At 44.9% G+C, this 12,096-nt stretch overlaps 1 protein-coding gene across 2 annotated transcripts; it reads right to left on the minus strand.

The window, feature by feature from the left end:
* Positions 1–154: 154 nt before the first annotated feature.
* VBP1 (VHL binding protein 1) lies at positions 155–11,839 on the minus strand. 2 transcript variants are annotated; one of them, XM_069810998.1, is made up of 6 exons: positions 11,681–11,839; positions 5,980–6,104; positions 4,826–4,892; positions 4,264–4,362; positions 2,353–2,491; positions 155–1,368 (listed from the first exon to the last, which is right to left on the minus strand). In XM_069810998.1, exons 1-6 carry the CDS (start codon positions 11,771–11,773, stop codon positions 1,298–1,300), a joined length of 594 nt encoding a protein of 197 aa, XP_069667099.1. In that variant the 5' UTR covers positions 11,774–11,839; the 3' UTR covers positions 155–1,297. The 2 variants fall into 2 exon arrangements, with proteins under 2 accessions (XP_069667099.1, XP_009926951.2); XM_009928649.2 differs by lacking the exon at positions 11,681–11,839 and adding an exon at positions 6,360–7,621.
* Positions 11,840–12,096: the final 257 nt, after the last annotated feature.

The raw sequence follows: 12,096 nt of genomic DNA on the forward strand, positions 1-12,096 counted from the left end.
GAAGGCAGTATTCAGCAGCTACTCTTTTCATGTCTGCTGCTTCAGCTGAGTTTTTTCACCCTCCTGCCCCCAACTAAAGGAGGGAAACATTATAAGAGATCACACATCAGATTCATGACTTTCTCACACAAAGAAAGATGCACAAAAACAGGTGTTTGCCACAACTGTTTAGTTTTACTATTTTAATATCATGAAATAAAAGTACAAAAAATTTACAGGTATATTGTTTCTTACATGAAGATCAAACAGTTAACATTTGCATTTATTTTGCAGCGAAACCTGTATTCTCAGTCACAGAATGTGAATATTAGCTACTGACATCACCACCGAGCATTTCATTTTAGAAAGAAACTGCAGAGGTAAAAGGCAACAATCTTTCAAGGCTTCGTAAGAACCAAAAAAATATTCCAACTGTTAACACCAGAAGTCATGCTTCAGTAAACCATCCTTATCTAATACAGGTTTCACCATGTGGGAGGCTGAGAGTGTTAAGACATTTGAACTGGACATCTTGTCTAAGGGATCGTAAATAGGGGGTTTCTTGTTTACAGGCTATCAGCATTTTGGTGTCCTTGTTCAACGCATTTGCAAAAATAAGCAACATGTGCACATGTATGAAAAAGAACGGGGTGAGATCACCTGTAGTCTTGACATAGCTTGTGCTGTTTACTCCATTTACCACTCTTCTCTGAAGACAAGTCGCAAACTGCTGTATGTAAAGTGCTGAGAGTTCAGTAACAGGCAGTTAACTAACCAGTAGCTATTAAAAACAAGTTTATCCAAAGCGGATATCCAGGAATGCTTGCAGGTTGATGCTGCCAATTAACTGACTGAAACAAAATCCAAGACTTCACTGTATTCTTTCTGCTTCCTAGAACATTACAGCTGCATGTCTTCCCAGCCCAAGCTGACTTTAACTTCATCAGCCGTACACAGACGAAAAAGTAAACCCCTGCTTTACCTAAACCTGCTAAAATGTCAGACTCCATATCATACACGCCCCTTGACTTTTCAGACAAGCTTTCAGGTAGAAATTTATTTATGACAGACTGGTCTGATCAAAATACTATGTCCTTTGCTGGACTGTGTGGTGCCTTTTCAAGTAATTCATTTCATGAAGCATGCATGAAACCAAATTTCGAGTTTACAAATAAATAAAATGGTGCTCACCATTAGTTTTTATATATTTTACCATTTACTGAAATGCTTAAAGTAACTCAGTCCCTTAAGAATGAACTTGGGGGGTGTTTAAATAAAAAATATTTGGAAATTGAAACCACGTTTAAAATTGGCAAAACTATGCTTTGTTTTTGGAAGGGTCTTGCTTGTTTCTTCTCTTTACATCCCAATTATAAACTCTAGCCATATCTGAGGGTGCAGAGTTAAGAAAATAGCTCATTCATTAAGGAAAAAAAAAAAGGGAAAAGCAGGTTATACAGTTGGCCACACTTCATTTACTTGTAGCAGTCAATATAGAAACCACTTAATGAAAGAGCTGACTTGGTGCAAAGCCCTAACACACAAGCATACTAGTAACTGTTAATAACTGCAGCATTTATACCATTTACTTAAAAACCTCCAAAAAGATATTACAGAGAAACACGCTTTTACTTACAGCTACTCTTTGCTGATTTCAGTCAACCTGCCCATATCAGCTGTTATTTGCCTATTTCAGGCATCCGTAACTTCCTGCAGCACTAAGATAGCTTAAGTATCAACTTGAAAAAACAAGTAGTTATTCCTTCATTTACTAAATCTAATGCTTCAGTTGACGGCTACCCTCATCATTAAAATAGTTTTTAAGTAGAAAGTATTAAAAAAAACCCCAAACCCCACACCCCTGGAGGTGGTTCATGATAGTATAAAGTAGTAAAATAAAAGTTAAGCAACGCCTAAGCTAGCACCAAGCTTGCTGCAGCAGGGCTTGTGCTGCTTGGAGAACATTGCAATGGCAGCTGAATTGGGTATGATTACCAATAGCCCGAAGAACAATATTCACACGCTCTAGAGAGGAAGGAAGAGTCACTTTGCTTTGAAATGGCCACCTGGCCATCAATCCAGACCACCGACCCACACTTCCAACTCACTCCCAGCCTCGGTTTGCAACCACTGCGGTAGGTTTCAGGGGGACCCAATCGCAAACACAAGCTTTGCTATATCTAACATGCCAACCCTCAGCTCAGCACTGGAAACACAGTATCCCATTTCACTGCTAGAAAAGGTTAAGTTCCTGGAGTGCTACAGAATTTTAAGGGCAGCCAGTCTAATATAAAAACATGTCAGGAATTGGTAATTACCTCTACGTTAGCTTTCACAGACACCTCTTCCCCCACAAATAAAAAAAAAGGATACTGACTTCTGTAGTGGTGAACTGATCTCTAAGAAAATCCAGGTCTTCCTCTAGAAGATCAAGGTTTCTTGTGGCTGTTGACAAATTCTTCTCTAACAGAGCCTGAGCTTCATCAATATCATATTCAAGCATCACATTGGCCTGAAAAAAGAAGGATGGATAAAGCTTTTACTCTTGTATTGTAAGGAATAAGCCATAGCAGGCTTATTTCAGGCTGCTGTTTATAACTTATCACATTAACAAAAGGCTGTCCTGACAGGCCAAGACAACAAGATTCAGGATGAGCAATGCCAGAATCCACTTGAGGCCTCCACCACTTCAGTAACTCAGTAATAAATCACTCTAGTGACTTAAAAAAAGTTCTATTCCTATAGCTAAGCAACGAGGGATTTCCCTCCCTGTGGACTGCATTCAGCCTTTCAGGTACCAGCATCTCGTCTTCACCATATTTGAACGGCAGGAGACTTCACATTTCTTGGCAGCACCTGTTAGGTGCCACACAACTCTATAAACAATTTTTGTTGCATTCAAGATTACCTTTAGGATCTCTGTGTGGAACACTGACAAACAGCCTAATGGCACTGGTCATCAACAAGAAGTATTACAGGTATTTAAAGATATAACATGTATACAAGTCCTATCCTATACCATGGTGGTTTTTAATCTACAAATCTTTATTTCAGTAAGAAGCTACCACATGAAGAGATAAAAGAGCAGTATCAAGTGAAGATGCACCAATGAAGCTTTGTCCCATTCAAGAACTGTGCACTGAGCAGAGCCACACACTACTAATTAGACACGATCCCAGGGAATGCTACACAGAGCTGCAAGAGCGAGATAAACCGTTCTTCTTTTAAAATAACTGGAAGATATAGTTTCCCCAACAATAGTAATATGCATAGCCCAACATGCAGACTGTAAGCAACAAGGAGGGTAAAGGCAGAAGGCCAAGAACACCTAAATATAATAAACTGCTTGTGGCATTTCATTGTAGCTTTTCTGTATGAACCTTCAAAAGGATGAACTTTCTCTGATATTCTGTTACAAAATAAACCCCTGATGTTCCATGAATGTTTGTGAATTTTGAAGATAGTCTCCTAAAAGCAACAGGTATCAGACAAATCTTCTCTTTCTGTGATAGAAAAAAAGTGGGAGAGGTTGGGAGTAACTGCCCAGTCAGTCCAGATGCTGCACGTGTCAACAATGGTTCTGTCCTAACCAAGTGGTTTTGTTTCGCAGCCAGCACAGGGATTTGGGAACACCTGGGATTTAGAAGTCTCAAATTAAACATTAGAAGGTTATCTCCACATACAAGGAAGCCTCTGAATACAAAATATCCCAACCTGATCTCGCTTCAGTACTTAGAAATCTGCATTTTGAGGTCTGATCCCACCAGTCTTTAGCACAAACTCCACTCTAAATGCTGGCAGGTACCTGTGAGTAACAGAAATCCCATCTTTCCCTAAAAACGTGCATGAAAAGGGACAGCAAGATGCTAAATAAAAATAAAGTAGCGAAGATGGGAAGCTACTTGCCAAACTACGTTATTTTGCTGGGCACATTCCCATCCCAGGCAATGCTGGATGATGGTAACTTGAACCACAAAGTGATAGAAGTGGTAAGGAAAACATTCAGGAATACGCTTTTTGGAAAGAACAGTGCAGCAAAATTACAATTCTCTGAAACCTTACTGTTCAGGCACCAAGTAAAATTGAACATGGAACCTTCGCTAACGCACTGAAATTGTCATGTTAGGTTTGCCCTGCTGACAGGACACAGCTCCACTATGCACACATGAACAGAATTATGCCCACAGCCACTAGAAGTACAGATGAGACAGTGATGAACACTGTCTTTTATAAGCCTTTTAGAAGTTATTTAAACAGTTTCAGAGAAAGTTCTGTTTTACTTACCCCCAACCACAAACAAACTTTATCTGTAGGAGGAACTGAAGCTTTGCAGTAGAGATTATCTGCCAATAAAAATCTGGTTTCCATTGGATTTGTGGAATCCTTAAGACAAATGATAAAACTTAAAATTGCTATTTTCACTGGAAACTTATGTCAAAGACATAAAACTTACAATAAAGAGCACACTTTTCTGCTTTTTGCCATTGATACAGTATTAACTTCAGTGGAACTCTATGTAATTTTACTTCAACATTAAAGTTAGAGCTCCAGTAATAAAGCATTTTAAAAACATGTATTTAAAAACAATATAGAAATCTCTATAAAGAATAGAGATGAAGTCAAAGCTTAGCTGCAATCTTTACACTATTAAAAGTGAAGTTTGCATTACAAACATTAACTTTTTTTGAACTAGCTTTCAAAAAGTACTACATACCTTTAAAAACAATTCTGTTATTTATAAAGGCATATTAAGTGTGCTCTCCAAAACATTTCTTGCAATGTGTTCTGTCAGGGTGGAAAGGTAGTTAGCTTTTCTCATACTCATTAGATATTCAAAATAGTTTACCTTTTTCTTCTGCATGTGTTTTAAAATTTCTAATGTCTGTTTAATTTCAGGAATCTGACTTTTTAGCCTGTGAATTAACAACAGTCATAATTTATTATTTTATAGAGACACAAAGTTTCCTAAACAAGTGATCAGTTTTATTATACAATCCAACCTCTATTTTAAAACTTGAAACTCTTAACAGCTTTCCAGGCTTACAAATGCAGATTTGAAAGATACGGCAAGTAAAGGCATCTCAGCTACAGCTTCACCTGCCTCTTACCATACTGAGGCTCATTAGTTTTCTGAAGCAGAACAATACATACAGCTTTCAAACTGGAACAAACACATATTAACAGTAACAGATACCTGTTTGCTAAAATGGTATTTTTTTTTTGCATATTTCTGATCTCCCCAGAGGAGAGGGAAACCTCAGAAGAAATACAGATAAAAAACACTGTAGGTAAAACAAAACAGGCGTGTTGCTTCTAAGCTCCACAAACTAATCTAACAAACAGCTAGAGCTGCAAGACTGTTAAAACAAAAGCTCTCTCCAGAGTTGAGGGCGTCCCCCTCCTCGACAGCCCCTGCAGCAGCCTAGCAGAGACGCTGGGATCCCCACCAGCCTCCAGGCTGCTCCTCCTCTGCAGCCAGCAGGCTCAGACAGCAGTGACTGCCAGAGCAGGCCTCCAGGTGGACATCATGGGGGATATTTGTCCATGAAAGATGCTTAATCTAAATAAAACATTACTTGGAGCTTTGATTTTAGCTTTTAAAAATGTGCTTCTTGCCTAGCTTCAGATCCAGACTGAAGCTACTGAAGAGAGAGGATATTACTAAACCAAAAGTTACAGGCTTGATACAGTAGTCATTTGATAAAAACATATTCTTATTTACATTAGGCTGACAAAATTAAGAGACTATAGCAGTACTTTTTGGCCTTAAAGGCTAAGGGCCAATTCAGCAATACTGTAAATTCTTTTGCATGTAATTCTCAGGAAGAAAAAAAGACAAAAAGCTGAGCTTTTCTGAAAGTACTGCAAATGCTAGCTCTCCTAACATCAACTTTTTACTTCTTGGGATATTTAAAAAAAACTAGACTCGTTTAAAAAAAAAATAAAAAAAAGATAGAACTGTGCTAAACATTTCCCAATTCTGCAAAAATTATGACTTACCTCCTTTTCTTTTGAGCAAGATTAAGTTCCAAAAATTTATACTTCTGATACTGCTCATCCAACTTCTTAAGAACTACATCTGCTGTCTCATTTCCAGGCTGTTTCATAAAAGAATCTACATCTTCCTTTAAGGGGAGAAAGAAACCCTCAATGTTAGAAAAGTTTTACAAAAATCCTAGATACAGTCATGCTATCATCTTATTGCAGCTAAGTCTAGAGGGGTTTTTATATGTAAACAAGCAACTTTTTTTTTCTGAAGTACAAAATAATTTTGTTTCCTTTCTTAGTTAGTCACCTTCTCACTTCCCCCTCCCCCCTTTTTTTGGTAGGGAACGACAGAATAGGTGCAAGGATTATTTCGTAACCGTATTTGCTAGTACCTTGTTAGTGGTGCTTTCAGTCCTGGCCAACGTCAAATGACACCTAACAGGGGCGGATATCCTCAGAGCATGGCTAAACTTTGGTTTCCTATCTGTAAAGCAGGGATAATGCTTCTCTGCGGCTAATCAGATTCCCAACTATTTAGGATAAGACTGATGATGGAAAAGAATCATGGCCCAATCAAGCATGTTGTGGCAAAGAAAGAGGCAAGCGGGGGAAACTGTGGAATCTGCTCAGGCAGGCTTTATGGTAGTAAACAGCTTGTCTTCAAAAGCTCCTTCTATAGTCAGCAGGAAGCCACGGAAACCTCCAGAGAACAATTCCAGCCAGTCCTACCATCAACTGGAAAAGTAGCCAGAGAAGACAGGCCTGAGCAGGCGAGGACGCTGACCTCTGCAAGTGCCTCCTTCAGACTCCCAGCAAGCAGTTCAGCTGCCTGTGGGCAATGTTCTCAGCCTCCTGAAAGGCACGCCGGGCCAGAGATCAACCACGCGTTTCTGACCTTGACAGCATTTACCTATGTGTAATTCAAGATGACCACACTCCTTCACTGCAGTAATTCTGTCCTTATTTGTCTATATGGCTCTGTAAAATCTGACGGAAGCCTACCATAGGCCTCTTCCGCTTCTTCTTTTTAACTAGGTGTTTCCATTCCAGTAGTTTCACATCAGAAAAAGACTATAATGCATTACTCAAGTAATATCAGATGTATAGCTAGTTCCCCTCATTATGACTCCTAAGCTCTCTTGGCTAAAGAAACTTACTATGAAATTACTGAACCTGGTAAGAAGTGACCCACCTTCCTTATCATTAAGGAAATCTGCAGTAGAAACATGAACGCCACAAGAGACTTCAGCAGGCGGCATGATCTAGGTGGTACAACAGAACTCAAGAGACCGCATTTCAGACTACCTGTCTGAGGAGCGCCTTAAGCTACCTCACCGACAACAGAATGAGACGCATTCCTGCCTCCTGATGAAGCCTGTAGAGAAGCTTTAACCAAAACAAACAAGGATTAGATTCACGCAAGCGTTGTAGAAGTGAGGCCCAAGGATGTTCCGAAATGAAACTCCCTCTTGTGGAAGCTATTCTGCTCATATAAATCACCCAAGACAGAAAGAAAAAGCAGGTGGGCAACAAATCACCCCCACACTGCTTGGTAGCCCACCTCTGCCTCAGCTGATGGCTGTTTGTACAGACAGACAAGACAGAACCCAAGTCCTCCTGAAACGAAGATGCTGAGAAGTGAATCCAGGCCCCCTGTATACTAGTGATCTCCTCCCACTACATAATGCCTGTATTGGCTTTGTGTAGCAAGATTTTTGGTAGTGTGTGTGTGTGGGGTGGTTACAGGGGTGGCTTCTGTGAGGAGCTGCTGGGAGCTTTCCCTGTGTCCAACAGAGCCAATGCCAGCCGGCTCTCAGACGGACCCACTGCCAGCCAAGGCTGAGCCCATCAGCGATAGTGGTAGCACCTCTGTGATAACACATTTAAGAAGGGGAAAAAGTTGCTGGGACACAGAAACGGCAGCCGGAGAGAGAGTGAGAACATGTAAGAGAAACAACCCTGCAGACACCAAGGTCAGTGAAGAAGGAAGGGGAGGAGATGCTCCAGGCGCCGGAGCAGAGATTCCCCTGCAGCCCATGGGGAAGACCACGGTGAGGCAGGCTGTCCCCCTGCAGCCCAGGGAGGTCCACGGTGGAGCAGATCTCCATCTGCAGCCCGGGGAGGACCCCAAGCCGGAGCAGGTGGGTGCCTGAAGGAGGCTGTGACCCCGTGGGAAGGCCGCGCTGGAGCAGGCTCCTGGCAGGACCTGCGGATCTGTGGAGAGAGGAGCCCACGGAGCAGGTTTTCTGGCAGGACTTGTGACCCTGTGGGGGACCCATGCTGGAGCAGTGTGCTCCTGAAGGACTGCATGCCACGGAAAGGACCCATGCTGGAGCAGTTCGTGAAGAACTGCAGTCCGTGGGAAGGACCCGCGTTGGAGAAGTTTGTGGAGGACTGTCTCCCATGGGAGGGACCCCACGCTGGAGCAGGGGAACAGTGTGATGAGTCCTGCCCCTGAGGAGGATGAAGCAGCAGAAATAACGTGTCATAAACTGACCGTAAACACCGTTCCCCATCCCCCTGCACCGCTGTGGGGGTTGGTAGAGAATCCAGGAGTGAAGTTATGGCCAGGAAGAAGGGAGGGGTGGAGGGAAGGTGTTTTGAGATTTGGTTTCATTTCTCATTACCCTACTCTGGTTGATTGGTAATAAATTGAGTTAATTTTCCCCAAGCTGAGTCTGTTTTGCCTGTGATGGTGAGTGATCTCTCCTGTTCTTATCTCGACCCACGAGCCCGTTGTTATATTTTTTCTCTCCCCCGACCAGCTGAGGAGGGGGGAGTGATAGAGCGGCTTTAGTGGGCACCTGGTGTTCAGCCAGGGTCAACCCACCACAATGCCCCAGTCCAAGGCAGGCTGAGATTTACCACCCAGGTTTTCCAGCTGAAACTTCCAAGTCCCGCTGGTTGGGCTTTTGGCCCATCTTACCCAACTGCAAGGCTGAGACACGGTCACTACTTTGAGCTTGAACAGAACAGCTTTGTAGCAGAGCTGGGTGTCAATGCTATTAGGATCCCTGCTTCACGGTGTGTCACACAGCGTCTCAACTGCAGAACTACCTTACAGGTTCTGCAAGGACCTAAGAAAACTCACTGGCAAAACACCACTGTTGTATACCATAAAGGTAACACAGTCTTAGCAAACTTCAAGCCAAGCCACACGACCACTCTGTAAAAGCCCTGAAATACAGCAGGATAGCACATTCCCCATGTGGCCTTATGTTTATCTTTTGAGTGGTGACCCAAATGAAGAGCCACTGGCACTCATTCAGCTTCTGCCGAGAGCTGTCATCACCTATGGGCATACACAGAGAACATGACAAGAGACATGTTTTCAGATTTGCATCCCCTGTCCTCCCACTCACACACAGGCTAAGGAAGGCAGAATAAGGAAGGCATTTTATTTGGAAACATCTGGACAACAGCTCAAAAGAAAACAGAGTTGAAAGTTCTATCTGGAGTGGATTTTAAACTCCAGTAAAACCTTGAGTTAGTGCTTAATGTCACTTGAAATCTGAAGAGGCACAAGAATCCACAGATCAATGCCTAAGAAAAGGTATCTGCCATAAGTGTTTGAAGAGCTTCTACTGAATCAAGACGCTTAGAGAAAACATCTCTGAAGACAAGATTCACAGTAAGACTGCCCATATAGCATGCAGTGGGGGGAATTGTCAAGCAAGTGACCAGGAATTCTTTATCATCACGATAGTATACAATGTTTTTGAAACAGAAACCTATTTTCTGAAGAAAAAAACCTGTAATAAAAACCAGCCTCAAGACACTAGTATTTTCACTTTGTGGAGCAGAATACCATTAAAAACTTCCTAGCATATGCTTATTTTGAATAAAAAGTCCATCTTAACATCCACCTCTAATTACTCCAAGATCATCATCGAGGATCTCTTCTGCAGAGACAGCTGTATTTGATTGGAGCACCTCTCAACACTGAGAATTAGGGAACTTCAATGGGTTTTAGATCCAGATATAAGGTTATGAAAAACTGAACAGAAGCACAGAACTAAGCCACAACCCCCAGAACTCTCCCAGGTCGAATGGTAGACCACGTGAGATACTTCGGACACAAGTATTGAAAGAGAACAATATGGAACCAAACATGAACTGCATCGACAGCTACCATCATGAAAACGAGGGATGTGACAGACACCCTCAAAGTGTTTGCCGAGGCTGGTTATCTCCTGTTCCTTGCCAGGGTGGCCACCTCCACTGTGGAGCCAGTGCAAGTTCTCCTCTGTCACGATGATCGAGGTCTCGTAGGGCAGCTGAAGCCACAGCCCTTTCCTTTCGCTCGATCTACATCAGTCTCCCATAAGGGGGTGGAAGGAAGTTAGCTGCAGGCAGCAATGGTTTTACATACCAGTAAGATCTGCCAGACCTCAGTAACTGTTAAAGAAACTTAAAGAAAAAGTAGGATCTGGATGCACTGAAAGCAAGTGTACTGTACCTGTTCATTCAGGACCTATGCCCTAGCAAGACACATAGGTAATACAAGTACTACACCTAGAAATACAAAAATGCAAGTCAAACCCATTTATTTCTAGAAGAGCAGTCATACCTGATCGGTCCAAACAGCTCTGGTAAAGGTATCAAGACAGATCTGAGAGATATAGATTTTCAAAGTCCAAGAAAATCTCAGTAATAAAGCAGCACAATAAGCAAAGCATTCAAGGCAAACAGCTGATGTTCCAAGATGACACCAAGGCAGCCAGGTATAGCCAGTCTGATCAATACTTATTGATCAAACAAAATAAAGTAGCAATCAAGACAGCACACCAAGAGCTAGCTTACAGCAGAAAGCGAACAACAGATAATTCTGGCATTACGTCACCACGTAAGTCAATGAATTCTTTTTTCCAACCGGTCAACAGAATTATTAAATGCTCGGTAAATCACTTTTTAAAGTCGGATAAACAAGTTCAGCCTGTTTTCTGAAAGACACACGTTTGTTGGTTTTCGAGAAGCTGGGAAACCTAGCTGGACACCGCGGTCGCTTCCGAAGAGCGGTCCTGCTCAACGATCAAGAACTAGACTACGAGAGGAAGACGCCGGGAAAGGTGCTAGGAGCGCGGCACGGCATTATCGGAGACGAAACAGAAGCGGCAACGTCGTGCTCCGTGCAGGAGCAACCGCCGCAAGGAACCACGTCTTAGTCGGTAGGACATACATAGGCATGACGGGAGGGTTCGTTCATAACACGCTCTTCGTTGGCACGAGGGCCAGCCGCCGAAGTAAGATGGCAACGCTTAAAACGGGGACTGGAGTCGGCTGTACAGCGCGTTAATACCGACCAACGCCGGGACAGAATCCAGACCAAGCGACTCTCCCCCTCCAAATCCTCAGGACCAGGGCACCCCCCGCCCCCCGGGACACCGCAGGACCCTGCCGCTCCGGAGGGAGGAGAAGCCACCGCCCCCCAGGTGCGGGGCGGCCTCGGGCCGAGACCGCAGGACGCTCGGCGGGCAGAGCGGGGCCGGCCGGGGCCGGCCGGGCCCGGGGGAGCGGCGGGGAGGGTCCGGCGGCTCCCCCTGAGCCCCCCGGCGCGGCCCGGCCCCGTGAGGAGCAGCCCCGCCGCCCGCGCTCCCTCAGGCACCGCCCGCCCGCCAGGCCGCGGCCCCGCCGCAGGTGCCGCCTCACGGGGTCCGGTCCCCGGCCGCCGGAGCGCAGGTCCCTCTGACCCCCTCCGGCCCCCCCCTCTCACCACGAAGACCGCCTCGGGGATGCCGAGGGGGCCGCGCTTCTCGCCCGCCGCCGCCTCGCCGCACCCCGTCTCGCTGCTGGTGGCCGCCGCCATCTTGGGGAACGGACGGTGCGTGCGCGGCCTTCCCCGCGACGCGGGGCTCGGACGTCATAACGTCAGCGCCGAGCGCCACCCCGCCCGTTGGCTGTCAGGGTTTGAGCGACGCGATGACGCGAGGGGGCTAGGCGGGGCGGTGGCCGTCCTATAGCCTCGCCCATTGGTGGGCCGGGCACGGGGGCGGGCCCGGCGGTTCCCGCCCCTGCCGGGCGGGCAGCGGCGGGAGCGTGTGAGGGGACGGAGGGGCCGCGGGTTCCTCGGCCGGCCGCCGCGCTCCGTCCTGCGTTTCCCCCACGCAAAAACAGCAAAAATCCGCACGC

The sequence above is a fragment of the Haliaeetus albicilla genome, chromosome 23 (genome assembly GCF_947461875.1).
Source record: "Haliaeetus albicilla chromosome 23, bHalAlb1.1, whole genome shotgun sequence".
Classification (NCBI taxonomy): domain Eukaryota; kingdom Metazoa; phylum Chordata; class Aves; order Accipitriformes; family Accipitridae; genus Haliaeetus; species Haliaeetus albicilla.

Bases quoted from the DNA above. Each gene is read 5' to 3' on its own strand.
- VBP1 (XM_069810998.1), bottom strand. From the start codon at position 11,773: ATGGCGGCGGCCACCAGCAGCGAGACGGGGTGCGGCGAGGCGGCGGCG. The intron at 6,105-11,680 runs GTGAGAGGGGGG...CTCCCCTTAAAG, and splicing joins TCCCCGAGGCGGTCTTCGTG to GAAGATGTAGATTCTTTTAT. The intron at 4,363-4,825 runs GTAAACTATTTT...ATTTGTCTTAAG, and splicing joins AACACATGCAGAAGAAAAAG to GATTCCACAAATCCAATGGA.